The following is a 21444-nucleotide window of genomic DNA, read 5'->3' on the forward strand; positions in this document are numbered from 1 at the left end:
ATGGATGTTATGAAGGCCAAGATTATAATAGGGTTCAAAAAAGAACTAGATAAATTCATGGAGGATAGATCCATCAATGGGTAGTAACCAGGATGGGCAAGGAGGGATTCCAACAAACTGTCGCTGGAAAATATCTGTGGTGACAATTCCAGATTCCTCCCAAATCTATTATTAAAGCTGGTTGATTTTTCACCCCTCAGCCTGGAGAGCTAGACATTGTTTCCTATCTAGAGAAATACAATTACTGCAGTGGATTTGTTTTGTTCTGTTCTAGCGCATGGAGGTCGCAGAGCATGTGGACAGCTGATGACATTGACCTTGAGAAAGCAACTCAGTTCTCAGGTAACGTGTTTTCTGCTCTTTTCGGTGGTGGGTGTTAAACTCCTGGGCATGGGCAGGCAAACGGGGAGAGCCATATCTCAGACCATGTCTACCAGATGGGCGGTAGCTGTATTCTGCACGCTGACAGACCTGGGCAGCTGTCATCCCCATTGTATCAGCTGCAAATTGGGAGCTTTTGTAAGCCACCCCCACAGCTTATCACCAGCCACTGGGACACCACATCTGGAATCTACAGTCTGTTTCCTCTTGCATCCCTTTCCATTAGTCCAGCCGTGCCTGGGCCCAGAACGAACTGGGGCGAGGGGTTGTCACCGCCTGTCCTATATCCCTGGGGGCCTCACAATGCTTTGCTGCTGTAGCTCCCAGCCTAGCAACATGCCGGTCACTCCCTGTGGGTAGCTCTGTGTACAGCTGCAGCCCTGGTCCAGCAGCTCTGACCCCAGCAGCCAGCCAGCAACACATCAGCCACCCTCTGGCTTCTACCAGCATGGTTACGACCAGCAAGGTGGCCTCAGCACACTCCTAGTCCTGAATTTCCCCCAAACCGTGTGCCCTGTAGCATCCAGCCCTCCCCTGGGAAGCTCAGAGAAATAATAAGGTTTGTTGCTCCTGTACAGGGACAAAACTACATCCCATCTTTAACTGGGTGTAAATACACCCTCCCCTTTAGACACGGCACTGTGAGTTGGTTTATGGTCAATGAAAAGGTCTTATTAACAAAACATGCCTAGGATTCATTGAGTTCAAGTACGAGGAATTAAGATAGAAAGAGTTACAAATAAAACAAAACAAAACCCGCTTCTAAAACTTACTCCAGCAAGATGCAGGCTTTGTTCAGAATGGTTTCTCTCACCAGTCATTCTTCTTCCCAGCCAGGGCTGACTTTCCCACAGTCAGGACCTTCCACAGAAGTAACAGTTGCCGGCTCCCCTTGGCCTAAGTGAAAGACCTTTGCCTAAGCAAGTTTCTCACCTGTGTTCAGTTCAGAGACTTCCACCACCCCTGGGCTGAAGGGCCCACCTTCATCAACATGCAAGAGCTCTGGCCTCTTGTGTCTGTCTCACGATGGATGCTAAAGGTGGGCTTCTGTCTTTGCTTCTATCTCCCAAAGTTCAGTGACTTTGGCCATGCCTATACCAGCAAAACTTTTGTTGCTCAGGGCTGTGAAAAAAGCACCCCCGGAGCAACGCAAGTTTTGCCGGCATAAGTGCTCATGTGCACAGCGCTAGGTCAACGGGAGATGCTCTCCCACCGACACAGCTACAGCCGCTCGTTGAGATGGTTTTATCATCTCGACGGAGCCTGGTGTGAAGGGAGCTCCACACTCTTTCTTCTCCCGCTTGATAGTGCCATAGCTTTGTTTATCTAATATGTACAAATGGACCTTCGTTGTCTCTGCCTGACGACTGGGCTGGTCAGAGACTCAAAAGTGATTTCCTGCAGCTAGGCAGACCTCTTAGCAGCTCCCCCTGACCTGCCTGGCTTGAACACAGTTTAGTTGTCACGCCAGGGTACGTCCATAGCTCTTAATAAATCACACAAGAGTATTATTGACCAGCGAGTTATTAGCCTACAAATGACACCTCACCAGGCATATTTGGTACAAAGATCATGACCAGGGTGTGTGGGGTATGAACACAAGGGTGCTTCGCGTCCTAGCTCCCCCTGGTAGGACCTGCTGAGGGTTATGACAGATCTGCCAGGGAAATCACGCCAGTTCCCATCTGGCCTGCTCATCTCCCAGTGCTCCCACGCTGGCCTTTGCACCATATTGCCACTGTCGTGATCTTCCTTTCCTGCCATTCGGAGCATGTTGCCCTCATCCCAATTCTTGGGGACTCAATGGACGGGGCGTTTGCTGCTCTAACTCCTCACCCTCCCCTGCAAGGCTCTGCGTGCTGCTACCTCTGCCTGCATTGGGGTTTAGTTTAAATGTGTCCATCCAGAGCTCCTTACTCTGCAGCCCCCTCTGAGAACTGGCTCCAACTCCTGCGCTATTTCCATGCTCTGCCTGGAACATCCTCCCACTCTGAGACGCCAGACGAACTCACTGGCTGCCTCCAAACCCCTCCTACCAATTCCCTTTTTTGGGCTGGCATTCTACAAATAGCCACCCGCCCCTGCTCTTACATCATCTCACCATCGCCCTTTAATGGAACTCGTGTTAATAGACGGAAAAACAACCCTTGGAACTGACAAGGCGTGATCCCTGTTTAACTGCTTGGTGGTGGTGGTGATTTTTATGTTTGGGTTCCATTTTGCTTTTTTCACCAAGATCAATGGCTAGAATTGCACTGAAGGGGTGGCCCAGCAACAGGGCTGGCTCCAGGCACCAGCTTGGCAAGCAGGTGCTTGGGGCAGCCACTCCGGAGAGGGGCGGCAGGTCCAGCTATTCGGCATCAATTCGGCGGACGGTCCCTCACTCCCGCTGGGAGCGAAGGATCTTCCGCCAAATTGTCGCCGCAGATCGCGGATTTTTTTTTTTTTTTTTTTTTGGCTGCTTGGGGCAGCCAAAACCCTGGAGCCGGCCCTGCCCAGCAATAGCTAAAAAGGCTTTCCATTTTTTAAAATATAGTTATATTGCAAGATCAAGTAATTGATTCATAGAGTCCAAAGCCAGAAGGGACCCTTGTGACCATCTAGTCTGACTTCCTGCATAACACAGACCAGAGAACTTCCCTGAAATAATTCCTCTTTGAACAAGGCCAGATCCTTTAGAAAAACCTCCAGTCTTGATTTAAAAATTGCCAGTGATGGAGAACGCACCACAGCCTCTGGTAAATTGTTCCAATGGTTAATTACCCTCACTGTGAAAAATTTCTACCTTATTTCTAGTCTAAATTTGTAGGCTCCATTTTCAAATAAAAATATTTAAAAACATGTGAGCTCGTTAGTTTTGAAAACATCTGCTAGTATCTGTGCACACATTAACTTGTATCCTGTATTACTGCTCAGCACGCAAATTCAGTACGGCCAGGAGCTGTGACCATTCCATTGACCATGGCAGTGACCATTGCATTGTCATTCAGGGAACACTATAAACCATATTAAGGTTCCCAGTTTAGGGAATTTCACTCCTTGTCCCCTTCAGACTGTCTCTCACTGCACTTTGATATGCTATGATAGAGGGGCAGTGACAGCTTCTCTTCTCTACTGTGATGAGAAAAAAAAATTGTGTTCTCTGGGAGTCAGTGCTCTTGGTTGTTAATTACATCTCGTGGACAATATCAGCTTAAGGATAATCCGTTTGATGAAATGTTGGGCCAAATGCTTCTTGCGCTTACACTAGAGCAAACCTCTTGACTTCAGTGGAGTTGCAAGGTGTCCTAGAAAAAAGAATTTGCTCCACGGTGCACAGAATTAAATGCTACATGGAGCCAGCAATGGACACCACGTGAATTCTTAAGAGTGTGTTTGCAACTACCTCCCATCCAAATAGGCTAAGACACTATCGCTTATTGGCTCATCCAGAATTAAAAAAAAAAAAAAAAACAGATTAACCATCTCCCAAGATCTTCTGTAAACAAAATGCAACCCGGCTGTCTCATGCTATCTTTCCAGCCACATTAGATGAGCTTGTGTCCATCGGTTCCCTGCCTTGTGGAAGCAATAGGCCTGCTGGCATATGAAGTGGTCACTTTTACAATTTATTCCCACAATATACTGGGAGCTTTCCCTGTCCCAAGGACCTCACAGTCTAAGGACAGACAGACAAGTAAACCGAGGTTAGGGGAGGGGGAACAACAACAGGAAAGTTATATACAAGCCAACTCCATTTGCTGTCTGCAGCATGGCAGAACTGGGTCAGTAGGAGGGGTGTAAATGTGGTGAAGGCGGGGACGCAGATGAGCTGGGGCATTGGTGCCATGCAGAAGGAGCGCTGGGGAAGACAGCAATGAGGCGGGTGTGTGAAGCACTGACAAACGAGTAGATAAGGCCAGTAATGTTGGTGGAGCTGAGGGGCAGGGAGGGCCCCACAAGACAAGGGAGCATAAAGAGGGGCAGAGCTGCACAGACCTTTCCAGGTGGTGACAAGACACTTAAATTCAGCTTAGGCTTGGATTGTTTGGCAAATCTTTTCTTGGATTGCAAGGGCACTATCCCCGCTGCCATGAAGACATTACCAGAGAGGAGGCCCAGTTTTAAAGTACAACACGTGGCTGCTGGTTGTGCTGGGACAGTAATTCTATTCCCTATGCTGTAAATGATTGCTCTTTTAGAGCTCTTCTGCTGCAGAAACTCTGGTGCTACGTAATGAGCACTAATTAGGAGTTTGATCTTTAGGTTTGTCGTTTGGGGGGATTTTTCCAGCTTCTTATGCAGCTGCTAATGAGGAAGCTACTTGCTAACCTCTCTGCTGCTCCAGGCAGGTTTGCAACACAAATGTTCACACAGTTGGAATGCTCACGTGTTCTTGGTGATTTCACTACACAAGTGACTGTGAAGCACCTTCGCATGGCACCCTCTGCTTATTAAACACAAGCAATGGAGAATACTGACCTCTGCAAAGTGCATAGGGACTAAACAGGGAAGGTCTTGTTTTTACCTGCAGTGTGGGGTTATTGAAATGTATTTATCTGGCTTATTTCTAGACTCTCCGCACCACGGTATCTGCATTTTGACAAATACCAGGTAAGGTGAGAGTCAGAAACACCTTCAGTGGCAGAAGGAAATGGAATCTGGGCTCACTGCTTTTTCTTCTCTCTGTTGCCTAGCTCCAGGGTGGCTACGCGCTGATCACCCTGGGACTCTCCTTAGCCATCCCATTGTGAGAGGAGAGTGAGCTGTAATAACTCCCCAGTCTAATTCTGGCCAGGATTCCCAGCTCCAGGGCTAGCACATTTTGTCTCAGTCTGACATGCCACAGCTTCTCCTGGGCTCACCTGCCTTGGACACCAGACAAGATATGGCAGAGGGACCTTGGCTTGCCCACCCTGGATGTTAGGCCAAACACTGTGCTGGTTTCCCGGTTTGCCAGCCCTGGAAGCTAAGCCAAACACTGCACGGGGTTTCTGGTTCATCTGCTCCAACTGAATCACCATGGAGCGGGGTCTCTCTTTGTCCATCCAGCACTGCAGGTCAAACATTTTGAAAGCCCCCCCGGCAGCAATCACACACCAACCTGCCAGTGGCTGGCACTGCCTAGAGGTGTGCGCAGCATTCGAGTGGCTCCAGGGAGCCGGCTCCCAGGAGCAGGGGATGCAGCAAGGCTCCAGGCTCCCCTGGCTGCCAGCCACACCCTGCAGGCCTCTCTGCACTGGTCCCCAGGTGACGTCAGGCCTGCGGCGGCTAGGAACTCGCCCCACCAGGATGAGGGATCCATCGGCTCCCACGGTGCCACTGTCTCCCATTGAGCTGCAGCTCCACTCCAGGCCCTGGGGAGACTCTGGGAGACTCCATTTTCAGGCTGCGGAGCATGCGAGCGTGGGAGTGTTTAATCATGGTGGTGCGACAGCTCGTCACTGATTCTGTCGGCACCCAGCGCATGCTGCCATCGCAATACGAATCGTCAGGTTTATTGCAGAGTCGTGTGGAGTGCAGGAGAGTCTGAGAGCAACATAGTAACCATCCTCATTAACGGCTCCCCGGCAGCCTTTTCATGTAGGTGCCCAGCGGAGATGCGTTGATTAGAGAGAGGCGATGGATTTAAAAATAATTGAACTTACTCAAGTGCTGTTCCTCCCTCCTACCCAATTCTGAACCTTCTTTAATGACTGCATCTACAAGTAAATAGGGCTGTCCACAGGGTGGTTGCCCGCTGTCCAAACCTTCCCTTTGCATTAGTGCCGAGGGCTTTCCCAAGGCCAGAAATGGTCCAGATCTCCTTCCTTCCCCTCCAGCAGGGTTCTCTTCTCTTCCTCCCTTTTCCTTCGCCCTCTTTTCACTCCCCTTGGAAGATCATCCCCCAGACTGATGCAGTGGTCTGCAGCTGTTCAATAATGCGTTGAGACAGCAGACAACATGGGGTCCCGTTCTCTGCTACGTGTGAGCTGGGGAAAGCCCTGGTTCTAGACTGACCAGGGTGTGGGTTTGTGGCAGGGACAGCGACGGAAAATGAAAGACGCTGGCGTTAGGCCCAAGGATGTTCTTTGGGGATTGAGCTCTGGATAGGCTCCAGGGAGGGAACAGCAGCGGGTGGGGGAGAAGATTCATGAGTGCAGCTGTGGCCCCGTAAAGCCTTGGAAACCCAGCTCCCTAACTGAGTGAGAGCAGAGGGGGAAGCGGTGTCAGGTGGACAGCCCTTCCTGGGAAGGGAACCGTGACTACGGAGCAGACCAGTTCAGTTCAGTGCCCTGAGCATGAGGGCTGTTACATTGATTTGGGCATAGCCAGGAGGCGACAAAGGGAATAAAATGCAAAGGGTCCCGAGACCTGCAAAACGAAATGAGAAGAAAAACAAACAGCCAGAGGAAGGGTTGTGCCTCTGGTCCTGGGCTGGGGCTCTGGAGAGCTGGGCTCCAGGGGCACCATTGTTCAGTGTCTCAGGCGGGACCCTGGGCCTGTTCAGAACAGCCATTTTTCAGACCAGGGCCTGTCTCTTGCTGTGCATCGGCAGCACCCAGCACAACGGGGCCCTTCAGGCGGTGCCCTCGTGTAAATCACAATAAAACACTCGGAGCAGGTAAGGCATTACCCAGACCTTTGAGAGCCTTTTGAAATGAACGATGGATCACAGGGCCAATTGGCTCTGTGTAGTTTGCTTATTTTAAAACAAAGAAGAGAGCAAACAGCTCTGTCCTTAAGATTTCCCTGCAGGCAACTGTACCTCTCTCTCACCCAAAGTTTGGTTCCAAGTAGGTCCTTTTGGCATCCTTATTGCTGGTTTTACAACTTGGTAAAATGAGTAAGAAGTATTTGACTTCTGATACAATCAGGAAAGACTTTCTGCACATTCCAGCTTTTTTTGATAAATTGATCCAGCTTCTTATTTAAGTTTCTGAACCTCCACTTGGAAAATTGCAATTTTAGTACAGCATAAAGTTTCTATCAGTATAACCCTCCTGCCTTACCTTGAGGAGTGGAACACACATGATAGAGAGCAGCCTAGTTTAAAGGATTCTCTTTATGCCCTGAAAACATCCTAAAGGCTATAATTATGGACTCTCACTCTTCATGTAAGGTGTCATCATTCATGCTACTTTCTTCATTTGTAATGTTCTGAAACTGTTCTTGGGGCTTAGTTTGAGAACACTTTGTATGACTATTAATAGCCACACAACACAATAAATTCCTTTTGCCTATCGTTACTGGAAGGCTGGGTAAATTTTTTTCCTGTGGGGAAAAACATACGCTCAGAAATGCACAGTATGTATTTCAAAAGGTTTAAGATGGCATGAGGATTTTGTTGAAGGATTTAGCTTTATCTGGAAACTGAGCTGCGATTAAACCCTGCTGAAATGTGCCATCAGAAATGCATGGCAGGATATTATTAGAACCATTAGACTTGGTGCTTGTCAAGAGAGCTGCAGCACGAAAAAAGGGAGTTTTGACATCTCACCCTGGCTTGGAGAGATACTAATGCGTGACTATGATAATGAAGGAGAGAGGCTATTAGGTTTCTCAACAGTGGGTTGAGTTCTGCTGTGCACGTTATCCTCTGAAAGGGAAAGAATCCTGTTTCTGTGCTGGAGCTACAAACCTTATACAGTCACCCAGCAATTTCTTCCAGGCAGAGGCTTCAAAGAGTTAAATCCCACCACAATTGAAAAATCAAAACATTGGTAAGTTTCGTTTGTTTCTTTGTTACTGACTGGCAATAACAGTGAACGTCCCCAGAAATGTTGTTTGTCAAGATGCTTCTTTCCGACGGGCCAGACACTCAGCTGGCGCAATTGGAGTCACTCCAGTGAAGTCAGTGAGACTTTGCTGAATTCACACCAGCTGGGGATCTTACCTGTGGTTTGTCACTGTGCTGGCAACGCTTGTCACTTCTTTCATGCTTTCTGCAGAAGTGGATGTTGCACCAAAGCGAGCTTAGCAGGGCTGAGTCACGCAACAGTGAATCCAACTTCGATCTCTTTCTTCCCAGGAACTGACATATGCCCAAGTGACATTCAGAGCTACATTTGCAAAGGAAGGTGCAACCCATGTGTGACACACACTCATTTTCACATGGAGACTGGGTGACGTGACTGCCTGCACAAATGGGCAGGTACGCTTGCAGCTACCTGATTTCAACATGCAAATACAGACAGGGTTGTAAATACAGCTGTTTGTGGGTGGAACAAGTGTGCGCGCATTTTTGCAGGGGCACCCTTTCCTTTGAAGTTTTGTTCCACAGTTACAGTACTCAGTTATCACAGTGCTGGCGGATGCTCTGACGTCAGTGACCAAAGCGAAACCAAGGTTTATAGGTGCATTTTTCCTCCCTTCCTTCTGAGTATCCTCTGCACCCCGCAGACAGATCATTCTCTGCTGATATCCCCACCCACAGCACTAAGGGCCTGCCGCATAACCACGTTCTGGACAGCAGCAATGGACTCCCCGAATTTCAGGACCGAGTGGATAAGATCCGTCCTATCGGTGCCATGCATTACCTGCTCAGAGGGGTCCGTCCTGCTCTGAACATGGCCTTTGCAGCATTCCTAGCCCTCAGTGCAAGAGACCGGGATCAGGAGATGAACTTAAATCTGAATGAAAAACTCATTTGATCTCTCCAGCCTCAGACCACATCCTTATACAACAAGAGCAGCTGCTCCACACACCCAGTGGCCCAATCCTTAGTCATGGAATGAGTTTTACAATATTGATGTGTGGGTTTGTTTTTGTTTTTTAATATGTGCTTTTGCGGGCTTATGGCATGATATATTTTTATAACGTTGACCATTTGCTCTGGGCCTCTGTGACGGGTTGGATCACACCCTGAGGGCCTCTGCTGGAGGCCTCATGGCCCTGCTACACTCCTCCCCAGAAAAGGGCAGTGGAGAGGGTCCTCCAAACTGCCTAGAGCGGCTGTGTGGGGAAGCAGCCAATCAGAGCCCAGCAGGCTACTATAAGAAGAGCTGCAGGGCCAGCTTGAGATCAGTTCCTGGCTAGAACTGGAGGAGTGTGGATGGTGTCCCTGGCTGATCTTGGACAGAGCCGTACTGGCAGACTGGAGTGCGGGAGGGAGTGAATGTGAAGGGGCTCTGGGCTGGCTGCTGGGACTCAACCTGAGATAAGGGTGAAGAATGTGCTGGAGCTACTGGAAAGTGGCCTGTGAATTGTAGCAGTGACACCATTTATTTAAAGGAATGTGGTGGATGGCTGCTCTCTGTAGGGTCCCTGGGCTGGGACCTGGTGCAGAGGATGGGCCGGGTCCCCCCTCCCCTCCCCACTCACCAGCCACTGGGATAGTGGCCTGGACTCTGGTACACCCCAGAAGGGGAACTGAATTATTCTAGTGGCCCAGCTGAAGAGCTGGGGCCAGAAAGGCCCAGAGAAGCGAAGAGCTGTGCCCCCACACCAGGGCCAGGACTACTCGAAGAGCAGGGATAGTTCAAGGGGATCCAGAAGGGGCTGAGACCCCATTCACCCCAGGTACTGCGATAGGCCCTGATGGACCAATTGAGGAGTGAGCCCAGGGATAGGGCTGCAGATGTAGGGACCTTACAGAGGGCACTGAGCTAGGTCCCCTGCTAGACGTATGTCCTGGAAGGGTTTCATTTATCTCACACACAGACTGTGTGTGACTCGGTGGGAGGGTTGAGTGGCTGAAGACTCACCACAAAGCAGAGAGAAAGTGCAGGCCAAGGGGGTGCTCACGAGAGGTGAGTGCACCCCATTACAGCCTCACGCTCATTAGCTCTTTGCTCTCCTAGTGAGGGAGCAATGAAGGTTTGGCATCCTGGTTGTGGACAGGAGGTGGGCGATGGGGGTAGGGGATAATGCGCCTGGTTTTCTGCTGGCTTCTTTCTTTACATGCTGACTCTGGATCATAGAATCATAGAATCTCAGGGTTGGAAGGGACCTCAGGAGGTATCTAGTCCAACCCCCTGCTCAAAGCAGGACCAATCCCCAACTAAATCATCCCAGCCAGGGCTTTGTCAAGCCGGGCCTTAAAGACCTCTAAGGATGGAGATTCCACCACCTACCTAGGTAACATTCCAGTGCTTCACCACCCTCCTAGTGAAAAAGTTTTTCCTAATATCCAACCCAAACCTCCCACACTGCAACTTGAGACCATTGCTCCTTGTTGTGTCAATGTTTGAGGCTGGGATTTTCACATGAGTCTATAGGAGTTAGGGGCTCAACACAGTGTGATTTGGGCACCCAGCTCCCTTAGCCTCCTTTGAAAATCCCAACCTGAATGCTTCTCTATGTCTGTGTGTACATGATGGGAAGCGGGAGCCAGCCTGTGGAGCTAAGTATCAGTGGGTAGCCGTGTTAGTCTGTATCTACAAAAACAGGCCTTGTTGTTCCTGTGGAGCTGTGAGACTTTGGTGTGCAGCCTTCGGAGCAGACCTGGCCCGTGGCCGGTTATTCTAGGCCAGGAGTCGAAAGCCATGTCAGGCACAGGGTTCCTTTATTGCACAAAACTTTGGTTTCAAAATGCCTCAAAATCTCCTGAAATGTAGAAAAATTGCAGTGTCATTCCCTCACCACCGCGCCCTACAATCTCCCCACACTTTCCTTCTTGGTTCTGGTCCAGTTCCCTTTGGGCAGCAGAGAGAGACGTGCCTTACGCTACACAGGACAGTGCTGCAGCTGAGTCACTTAAACAGAGATAGCGCCTCCTCCACCCCCACTCCTGCCCCTCTTCTGCCCTCCTCTCCCAGCCCTGGCTGTACCAGTGAATGGAGCTGATCATCGGATAAAGTCTAGATCCTAGAGAAAGAAAAGACTCGATCGCAGCCCATGTCCTTTCTCACCCACACCGGCTGCTATGATTCAAGTAACTAATAGAAGGTGAGCAACGCACTCGTCATCTGGCAGGAGGAAAATCATCTCTGACAATACTCTAGATTATGGAAACATTTAGCGAGGTGACAGCTAAAATGGTCTCTCTCTTTTTGCAATTTCATGAAGCCAACAAACTTTGTTTTCCTAGGCATGTCTAAGGTGCTCATCACTCTACTATCTGCTGGCATAAGACAGAATCACTAGTTTTGCTCAGTTCAACAGTTTTCCAATAGCCCCACCTGCTATTTGAGTTACTCATTGCTCTGACCAAAGGCTCCATTCTCACAGTGCAGTCATTTCTCATTCCCATTACTTAATGCTCCCTTTCTGCTCAGAATACATCACATCAACCCAGCTCCTGCACGAAAGAGAAATGAGCTTCCTCACAGATCTCTGAAGCGCTAAAGAGCAGCTGTGAATGCACGTTCCCACCAGACCAGTCCCTCCTAGTCTGTAAAGTCTCGTTCCATTCCATAGCGATAAAACACCTTGTGTGTGAGAAGCAGAAACTTGCCACATCAGACATCCCGTTGCTCCACTCTCTAGCTACACACGTTTAACACGGATATAACTGATTGCAGTAGAAAAGGGAGCCCCACGGGGTCAGGGCTTTTCACAGCTTTGTAATGCGAGTTTCACCAGTCACAGCACAGCAGTGAAACATAAGGGCATTATTCTTCTTCGAGTGCTTGCTCATATCCATTCCATTAGGTGTGCGCGCGCCGCGTGCACGATCGTCGGAAGATTTTTACCCTAGCAACACCGGCGGGTCGGCTGTGGAGCCCCCTAGAGTGGCGCCTTCATGGCGCTGAATATATACCCCAGCCGACCCGGTGCCCCCTCAGTTCCTTCTTACCGCCCCTGACGGTCGTTGGAACTGTGGAGCGCGGCGTAGCTGTTCTCCACTCTCCCTAGCTTACTTGATCATTCAGAGTTATAGTTATAGTTGTAGTTCTAGTGTTTATAGTTAAATAGTTTTTAAAGTTGTTATAGTTGTATTGTAGTTCAGGGGGTTAAGGGGGTCGTCTCCCCCTTTCTCCCCCGGCCGCGGGCCCGGGCTCATGCCCAACGCTCCCGGCTTCAAGCAGTGCGCCTCCTGCGCTAAGCCTATGCCAACGAGCGACCCTCATGACTCCTGTTTGAAGTGCCTGGGAGAATCCCACCAAACAGACAAATGCAAGATCTGTAAGGCCTTCAAACCAAGAACCAAGAAGGAGCGGGACTTTCGGCTCAGGCAACTCCTAATGGAGGCGGCACTTAGCCCGGACACTCCTTCCACGGGCCAGACTTCGGTGCCTAGCACTTCGGTGCGCAGTGCCCCGGCGGCACCGGCTATGACGACCACGCGAGTGGCGTCAGATAAGCCTCCCCGGCACCGGACCTCGTCGGCACCGCAAACACAGCAAGTGCCGCGGCGCCGGTCATTATCCCCAGGGCATAAAAAAGCCCATAAGACGGGGACGTCCGCGCCGAAGACACCGGCTCCCCCAGTGCCGGGGGTAGAGCCGCGTCCGCCGATGGAGCATCGGAAACAGGCTCCTCCAGCACCGTCGACTCCGGCGCCGAGGCCGTCGAGTCCGGTGCAAATAGCGTCTCCACCGAGGCCGGCGGTGATACAGTGTCTCCCGTCGACTCCAGAGACCTTCGCGGCGGCGAGAGACTTGATAGCTCTCACGGAGCCGGCACCGCCTCAACCACCGGCACCGACTGCACCGTTGACTCGCCCGGTACAGTCAAGAGGGAAACCTGCCTTGATGCGCCCTCCATCACAAGGGCTGGAACCTCGGCGCCGATCCAGGTCCCGAAGCAGGTCCCCACGCCGCTCGCAGTCCCGGCACCGAACGTCTCGGCACCGGTCGTACTCGCGGTCAAGATCTTCTTCGCGGCACCGCTCTACGTCTCGGCACCGATATGATCGTCGGCACCGGTCAACGTCGAGACGTAGTTCTCGGCACCGCCACGCTCGACGCTCGACGCCGAGGGGCCGATCCCGGCACCGGGCATACTCTAGGTCCTCGTCGAGGTCCAGATCCGATTCCCGGCACCGACGAGGTCATCGGCACCGGTCGCGGTCCCGGCACCGATCGCCGGCACCGCACAGAGATAGATCATCTCCGGACCGGCACCGTGCGGCACCGCAGACCACGGGGATCATTCCATCTTTCACGGCACCGCCATGGCCGTCAAGATCAGCGTCTCGATCCTCAGAGGACCTGTCGAGATCGGCATACCCCCCTCAGGGGCAGGCCGAGGAACGAGACTTGGGCCATTGGCAGGAGAGGGCAGAGGACCACCCTCATGGACCATCTCACTGGTCGTTTTGGACCCCGTGGGCGTACCACCAGGAGCAAGGGGCTCCGTTACCATCGACCTCTCGCTCGGGTCACTCGGTCAGAAGGGCCCCAGAATCCACCATCTCTCGGCCTCCGCCTGGAGGCGTAGAGGCTTCTGTGTCCACACCACCCGACACCGTGGACCCAAGTGCCGGTGATGCTCCGACCCAAGACCAGGGGGACCGGGACCCCCCCTTGGATCCACTACCACCAGAGGCGTCCTCCTCCTCCTCTCCGGATGAGGCAGTGGCGGGCACTTCATGCACGGGTCCCCCTCCGATAGATCTTCGGGCTCACCAGGATCTCCTGCGCAGAATGGCCCGTAACATGGACCTGCAGACGGAGGAGATAGTGGAGGTGCACGACCCGATCGTGAACATCCTTGGATCGGATGCCCCTTCGAGGGTGGCGTTACCCTTGATCCGCACGATCCAAACGAACGCGGATACGATATGGCAGACTCCTGCCTCCATTCCACCCACTGCGAGAGGGGTGGAAAGGAAATACTTTGTCCCATCTAAAGACTATGGGTATTTGTACACACACCCCCAACCGTGCTCACTGGTGGTGGAATCAGTGAATGCACGAGAGCGCCACGGCCAGCAGGCTGCAGCGCCAAAATCAAAAGAGGCTAAGCGGCTTGATCTGTTCGGCCGTAAGGTTTACTCAGCCGGAGGGCTACAACTTAGAGCGGCGAATCAACAAGCGCTACTGAGCCGCTACAATTTCAACTCCTGGAACTCTATGGGGAAGTTTAAGGAGTTGATTCCCCAAGAGTCCAGGGAAGAGTTTGGAGCCATGGTTGAGGAGGGTAAGAAGGTGGCTCGGACCTCCTTACAGGCCTCCCTGGACATAGCGGACTCGGCCGCAAGGACCCTGGCCACAGGTATCGCTATGCGTAGGACCTCCTGGCTCCAAGTTTCGGGTTTGCCCCCTGAATTACAGCAGACCCTACAGGATTTGCCCTTTGAAGGACAGGGGCTGTTCTCGGAGAAGACGGACTCTCGATTACAGAGCCTCAAAGACTCCAGGACAATCATGCGCTCCTTGGGGATGCATGTTGCGGGTCCCCAGCGCAGACCATTTAGGCCCCAGCCTCAACGGTTTTACCCCCCTCCACCTCGTCAGAGACAGGACCCTGCCAGAAGGCGAGGGCGAGGTGGTAGGAGAAGATGGGCTGGCCCTCAACCTGGTCAAAACCAAGGGCCACCAAGACCACCTTCAGGTCCGAGACAGAACTTTTGAAGGTGCGGTCGAGGACGGCGCCCCAGTCATCCCCCAGGATCCAGCTCCCTCCTTTCGGGATCGCCTCTCCCACTTCCACCGTGCTTGGTCCCTTATAACTTCGGACCGTTGGGTCCTCCGCACGGTGGAGAGGGGATACGCTATCCAGTTTTCTTCTATCCCCCCCTCCCACCCCCCTTCCCCGTCCCTCTTCAGGGACCCTTCTCACGAGCAACTTCTTATTCAGGAGGTTTCTACGCTCCTGGCCATGGGGGCTATAGAGGAGGTTCCGATAGAGTTAAGGGGCAGGGGATTTTATTCCCGTTACTTCCTGATCCCCAAGTCCAAAGGAGGTCTGCGGCCCATCTTGGACTTGCGCGGACTCAACAAATTCGTAGTAAAGTTGAAGTTCCGCATGGTCTCTTTGGGGGCCATCATCCCTTCCCTCGATCCTGGAGACTGGTTCGCCGCCCTCGACATGAAAGACGCATACTTTCATATCTCAATTTACCCACCTCACAGACGTTTCCTGCGATTCGTGGTAAACACGGTGCACTACCAATTTACAGTACTTCCCTTCGGCCTATCCTCGGCCCCAAGGGTGTTCACGAAATGTATGGCGGTCGTGGCAGCGTACCTTCGTCGGCAAGGGATACAGGTGTTCCCGTACCTAGACGACTGGCTGGTGCGCGGTCGCACCAAGGAGCAAGTTCAAGCTTACGTCCACAAAATAGTGCACACATTCAGCGAGTTGGGCATCCTACTCAACAAGGACAAATCCACTCTAGAACCTACCCAGAGAATAGAATTCATCGGCGCAGTTCTAGATTCCAGTCGTGCACAAGCCATCCTGCCAGACAATCGCTTTGGCACCATCACGAACCTCATTCAAGGGCTCAAGGCCTTCCCAACTACCACGGTGAGGTCGTGCCTCACCCTGCTGGGTCACATGGCTTCCTGCACGTACGTAACCAGGCATGCCAGACTTCGACTTCGCCCGCTTCAAACTTGGGTGTCATCAATATACCGTCCACATCGGGACAGCCTGAACATGGTGGTCACGGTCCCGAACTCGATCCTGGCCTCCCTCACCTGGTGGCTAGATCACAATGTGGTCTGCGAGGGGATGCCATTTCACGCCCCACAACCCTCCCTGCACCTGGTCACAGACGCGTCATCTCTGGGGTGGGGCGCCCATCTCAACAAACACCATACCCAGGGCCTGTGGACTGCATCCCAGTTAGCCCTACACATCAATGTTCGGGAACTGATGGCGGTACGCCTGGCGTGCCAGGCATTCCTCAGTCTCCTACGTGGCCGCTGTGTGTTAGTTCTCATCGACAACACCACGGCCATGTTCTACATCAACAAACAAGGAGGAGCACGTTCGTCAATTCTATGCCAAGAGGCCATTCGCCTGTGGGACTTCTGCATCGCCCACTCAATCCATCTCACGGCATCGTTCCTCCCTGGAGTCCAGAACACTCTAGCGGACCGGCTCAGCAGGTCCTTCCAAACGCACGAGTGGTCTATCCGTCCGGACATCATACATTCCATCTTCCAGAGGTGGGGGTTTCCCCAGATAGACCTGTTTGCATCTCGAGACAACAGGAAGTGCCACGTGTTCTGCTCCCTACAAGGTCGAGCTCCGGGCTCCCTCTCGGACGCCTTTCTGCTTCCCTGGAAAGACCACCTGTTTTATGCCTTCCCTCCGTTTCCTCTGGTCCACAAGGTACTGCTCAAACTGCGCAGAGACCAGGCACGGGTAATTCTGATCGCTCCTGCGTGGCCGAGACAACATTGGTACACCACACTGTTGGAGCTCTCGGTTCAGACACCGATCCCGCTTCCGTTGGATCCGGATCTCATCTCTCAGGACCACGGCCGGTTGCGTCACCCCGACCTCCAATCACTCCACCTCACGGCGTGGCTGCTCCATGGTTCACCCAGGCAGAGCAGCAATGCTCGCACTCTGTGCAACAGATTCTACTGAGCAGTAGGAAGCCCTCAACACGGACCACGTACCTGGCCAAATGGAAGCGGTTCTCCTGTTGGTGCGAACAACGAGCCACATCCCCGTTGCAGGCACCCATTCCCCTCATTTTGGACTATCTCCTCTCCCTAAAACAACAGGGGTTGGCGATTTCCTCAATTAGAGTTCACCTGGCCGCTATATCGGCCTTTCACCCAGGGGAACTCGCGTCCTCGGTATTCTCTAACCCGATGGTCGTTAGATTCCTCAAGGGCTTAGACCGGACGTACCCTCAACATCGTCAGCCCGTCCCGACGTGGGACCTCAACCTGGTTCTCTCCAAGCTCACAGGTCCTCCATTCGAACCACTAGCCACCTGTTCACTTTTGTACCTATCCTGGAAGACAGCCTTCCTCGTAGCCATCACCTCAGCAAGGCGCGTTTCTGAACTCAGGGCGCTTACATCCGAGCCCCCTTATACAGTTTTCCATAAGGATAAAGTGCAGCTTCGTCCACATCCTGCCTTTCTCCCTAAGGTGGTTTCTCCTTTTCATATCAACCAGGACATATTTCTCCCGGTCTTTTATCCCAAACCACATGCCACTCGCCAGGACCAACGTTTGCATTCCCTGGACGTACGAAGGGCCCTGGCCTTCTATATTGACCGCACAAAGCACTTTAGAAAGACGACGCAACTCTTCGTTGCAGTGGCCGACCGAATGAAAGGCTCACCGGTCTCCTCACAACGCCTATCCTCCTGGATTACGTCTTGCATCCGGACTTGCTATGACCTGGCAGGTGTCTCAGCACCACACCTCACCGCTCACTCCACGAGGGCCCAAGCCTCCTCGACTGCTTTCCTGGCACATGTTCCGATACAGGACATTTGTAGAGCGGCGGTTTGGTCATCAGTCCACACGTTTACAGCTCACTATGCACTAGTGCAGCAGTCCAGGGACGATGCTGCCTTCGGATCAGCGGTTTTGCACACAGCATTGTCTCACTCCGACCCCACCACCTAAGTTGGGCTTGGGAGTCACCTAATGGAATGGATATGAGCAAGCACTCGAAGAAGAAAGGACGGTTACTCACCGTTGTAACTGTTGTTCTTCGAGATGTGTTGCTCATATCCATTCCAAACCCGCCCCCCGTCCCCGCTGTCGGAGTAGCCGGCAAGAAGGAACTGAGGGGGCGCCGGGTCGGCTGGGGTATATATTCAGCGCCATGAAGGCGCCACTCTAGGGGGCTCCACAGCCGACCCGCCGGTGTTGCTAGGGTAAAAATCTTCCGACGATCGTGCACGCGGCGCGCGCACACCTAATGGAATGGATATGAGCAACACATCTCGAAGAACAACAGTTACAACGGTGAGTAACCGTCTTTTCTGCTGTGACTTGGGGGTACAGAGGAACCCCTCGTGGCAGCAGCTTATCATTCCTGTTGTTTCTTGTTCATATGCCTAGATTCTTAAGCCAGAAGAGACCATTCTGAGCATTTACTCTGACCTCCTGTACAACAGACCACAGGACAGCCCCAAAATAAGTTGAGAAAGGTTATTTGCTACAGCGGCTAGTGTCATTTCAGTTAGCTCTGCCTTTAACAAAACAGCAAAGGAAAAGTGCGTCCATTTCGCTCTGCATCACAATGTAAAAGTTCACAGCTTAAGCAGCTCTTGTCACTAGGGACAAACCATGAAATACATCTCTCCCCCTCCCTCGAAGTTAAACACAAGCAGCATTTTGGAATTTATTGTTGGAAACAACCATCTTGTGGACAAGTGACATCTAGAGCTGCCCACGTTTCTTTCAGCTAATAGATCAGTCATCAAGAAATGAATTTTTCAGTGCTTCAGGTCAAATTCGACTAATCATTTTCGTCAAGAAGAAAACTGAAAAAAATGTTGAAATGTTTTGACTATTTTGAAATTTTTTGTTTCAACTTTTCATTGTGAAAAAGCATTTTGAATCAAATTTGGCCCATTAAAAACAAACACACAAAAAAGGTTAAAAAATGCCCCAAAAGGCTGAATTAACTAGAGATTGGTGAACCTGCTCTGGGTTTGGGGAATCTGGGGATCTGTTAGCTCCGGCAGTAAAGGATCATGTAGTAAGACCCTAAGATCCCAGGTTTGAACCCAACTGGTGACAATCTGCCTAGGGCATCAGGAATTTTTTGTAATTGGTTTCAGTTCAAATCAAACCAGATCCCTCCCCCACCCCCCAGATTTGTTGGTTTGGTCCCCGAACCAAAAAAAAACATTATTCTCCCAGCATAAGTGATGTCTCCAGTCCTATTAGAACCTGATGGAGAAGTCTGTATGCCAGTTCCCAGCCTGCTCTGTTACGGGCTTGATGGTCGGAATAAAACTGTAACATCCAAGCAGAGACCCATAACAACTATTTACACATGGCATTTTCCAATGCCAGGACTTTACGTGTAAAGTGGTCGTTTTAAATCTCGGTGACATGTCACTCACATGATTAAAATGAGACTGAGAGAATTTTAATGAAATTGGGCCATTTTGACTGATTGCTGCCATATCTTATTAATTGCCTGCAGCCTCACTACTGCCGCTCTAATTTCACAGCTCCCATCTGTACCATGTTTGGTTAACCACTGCCATTTTTAATTCACAGATGTTAATTGGGAATTTATTACAGCCACACTTATCTGACTGGGACCAGTTTTAGCTCATTGCTGATACCTTTAGCTTACTGCCAAGTTTCTTTCCTTTTGATCCACTGTTTTCAGTCCATTTGCTACTAGTTTCCATTTGTCACACAGATTTAGGGTGGGCTTTTCAGAGCTGCCTCTGGGATTTAGAATTTAAATGAAAATCAATGGGAATTAAGTGTCTAAATCTCTAGTCCGCGTTGAAAATCTCCCCCTCGATTATTGTCATGTATTCCCTTTAATTCACTTTCCCATGGTCAGTATTAAATAATCACCACCAGTCATTACCTCATCTCCAGGCCTGGGGACTGCAGTTAATGCCTGTTGTAAGGAAGGAAACCTTCGTGGGACAGAATATTGCCTTTCTAAAAGAGCCCGCTGTGCTTCGTGTGCTAAGATACTGCAGTGAGCAGTGCCTGGATAGATCGCGCAGTCATTCAGGGCATCCCCCAGAGTCCATTCCAGTCAAAGAGGGGTTGTCTACTGAATTCAATGGGCTTTGGCTCAGGCCCTCAGAAGCCCAATTCCTTGTGCCATCACTTCATCCCTTCACCAGCACCCGCTGAGTCCGCTCCTACTCCCACGGTTTTCTGCACAGCCCCAGCCACTTCTTCCCAAAATAACTCTTCCCCCCCCCCCCCATTGTCTTCTTTGTGGTGCAGCTATGGTCTGGCCAGGGTACGAGACTGGGAGGAGGAGAGATGGGGTCATAGGCTGGCTGGCCCTTTCAGGGGAGTTGGGTCAGCCTTGCCTGAGAAGTAGCAGTTATCCCCCAGCTGATGGGTGGTGGCTTAATTGCCATTCCTGAGCCCAGCTGTGGAAGGGTCAGGCAGCCCTAGAGAGAGAGAGAGGAGAACTCAGCTGGGAAAGACCCAGGAGAGGACCAAGGGGAGTCCCCGCTCTCTGGGAGGGGCCTGGCGAAGGCAGGCTGCAGAGAAGCACAGGGAGTTGGAAGAAGCAGCAAGGTCCATGGAAGAAGCTGCCTGTGCTAAATGAAGGGGTGGGGGGTAGCTCCCTTTTATGGCCACCCAGCCAGCCAGATAGCTACAAAATCCCTGTTAATAGATGTTCTCTACTTGCTTTACCTGTAAAGGGTTAAAAAAAAACATAGGTAAAAGGGAGTGGGCACCTGACCATAAGAGCCAATGGGAGGGCTAGAACTTTTTAAAATGGGGAAAAAACTTCCCCGTTGTCTGTCTGTGGGTGTTCTCCTGGACAACCGGGACAGGGCTGGACTATGCGGTAAGACACTTTAAGCCAAGTATGAAAAACCATCAAATCATACCTAGAAGCTACTCATTTGAAAGCCCAGATATGTAAGTAGATCAGGTAATGTCTAGGAAGACACGATTAGGTTTATCTCTTTTATTTCTTTTATGGCTTGTGGACTCCTCTGTGCTAACGCCCAAATGCTTTTGTTTTGCTTGTAACCATTAAGCTGGACCTCAAGAAAACCATTCTTTATGCTTTATTATATTTGCTCTTTTTAAATCTAGCAATAGCCTAAGTTCCAGATGTATTTTCTTTCTTTTTGTTTTTAATAAAATTTACCTTTTTTAAGAACAGGATTGGGGGGGTTTTGTATCCTAAGAGGCTTGTGCATATGCTATTTAATTAGCTGGTGGCAACAGCTGATTTCCTTTGTTTTCTTTCTCAGCTCTTCCCCGGGAGGGGGGGTGAAAGGGCTTGAGGGTACCCCACAGGGAGGAATTCCCGAGTGCTCCTTCCTGGGTTCAAAGGGTTTTTTTGCATTTGGGTGGTGGCAGCATCTACCCATCCAAGTCAGAGAGAAGCTGTAACCTTGGGAGTTTAATACACGCCTGGAGTGGCCAGTATTAATTTTTAGAATCCATGCGGGCCCCCACCTTCTGCACTCGAAGAGCCAGAATGGGGAATCAGCCTTGGCACTGCCAGAGTCCCCGTGAGGGGCGGCCGGGGGCAGGTGGACCTGCTCAGAGGAGCCTAGAGGGAAAAGCCTCGGGAGGCAGTACTCCTCCTGAGGAGAGACGAAAGAACTCC

General features: G+C 51.2%; 1 protein-coding gene across 1 annotated transcript in view; it reads left to right on the forward strand.

Moving 5' to 3' along the window:
• Positions 1 to 281: 281 nt before the first annotated feature.
• MRPS5 (mitochondrial ribosomal protein S5) overlaps positions 282 to 21444 on the forward strand; it is a 199949-nt gene continuing 178786 nt past the window's right edge. The window contains exon 1 of the mRNA XM_034763905.1: positions 282 to 342. Coding sequence (XP_034619796.1) covers positions 294 to 342 — 49 coding nt within the window. The 5' untranslated portion in view covers positions 282 to 293. The remainder of the gene's footprint in view (positions 343 to 21444) is intronic.

This window comes from Trachemys scripta, chromosome 3, assembly GCF_013100865.1.
Source record: "Trachemys scripta elegans isolate TJP31775 chromosome 3, CAS_Tse_1.0, whole genome shotgun sequence".
Classification (NCBI taxonomy): Eukaryota; Metazoa; Chordata; order Testudines; family Emydidae; genus Trachemys; species Trachemys scripta.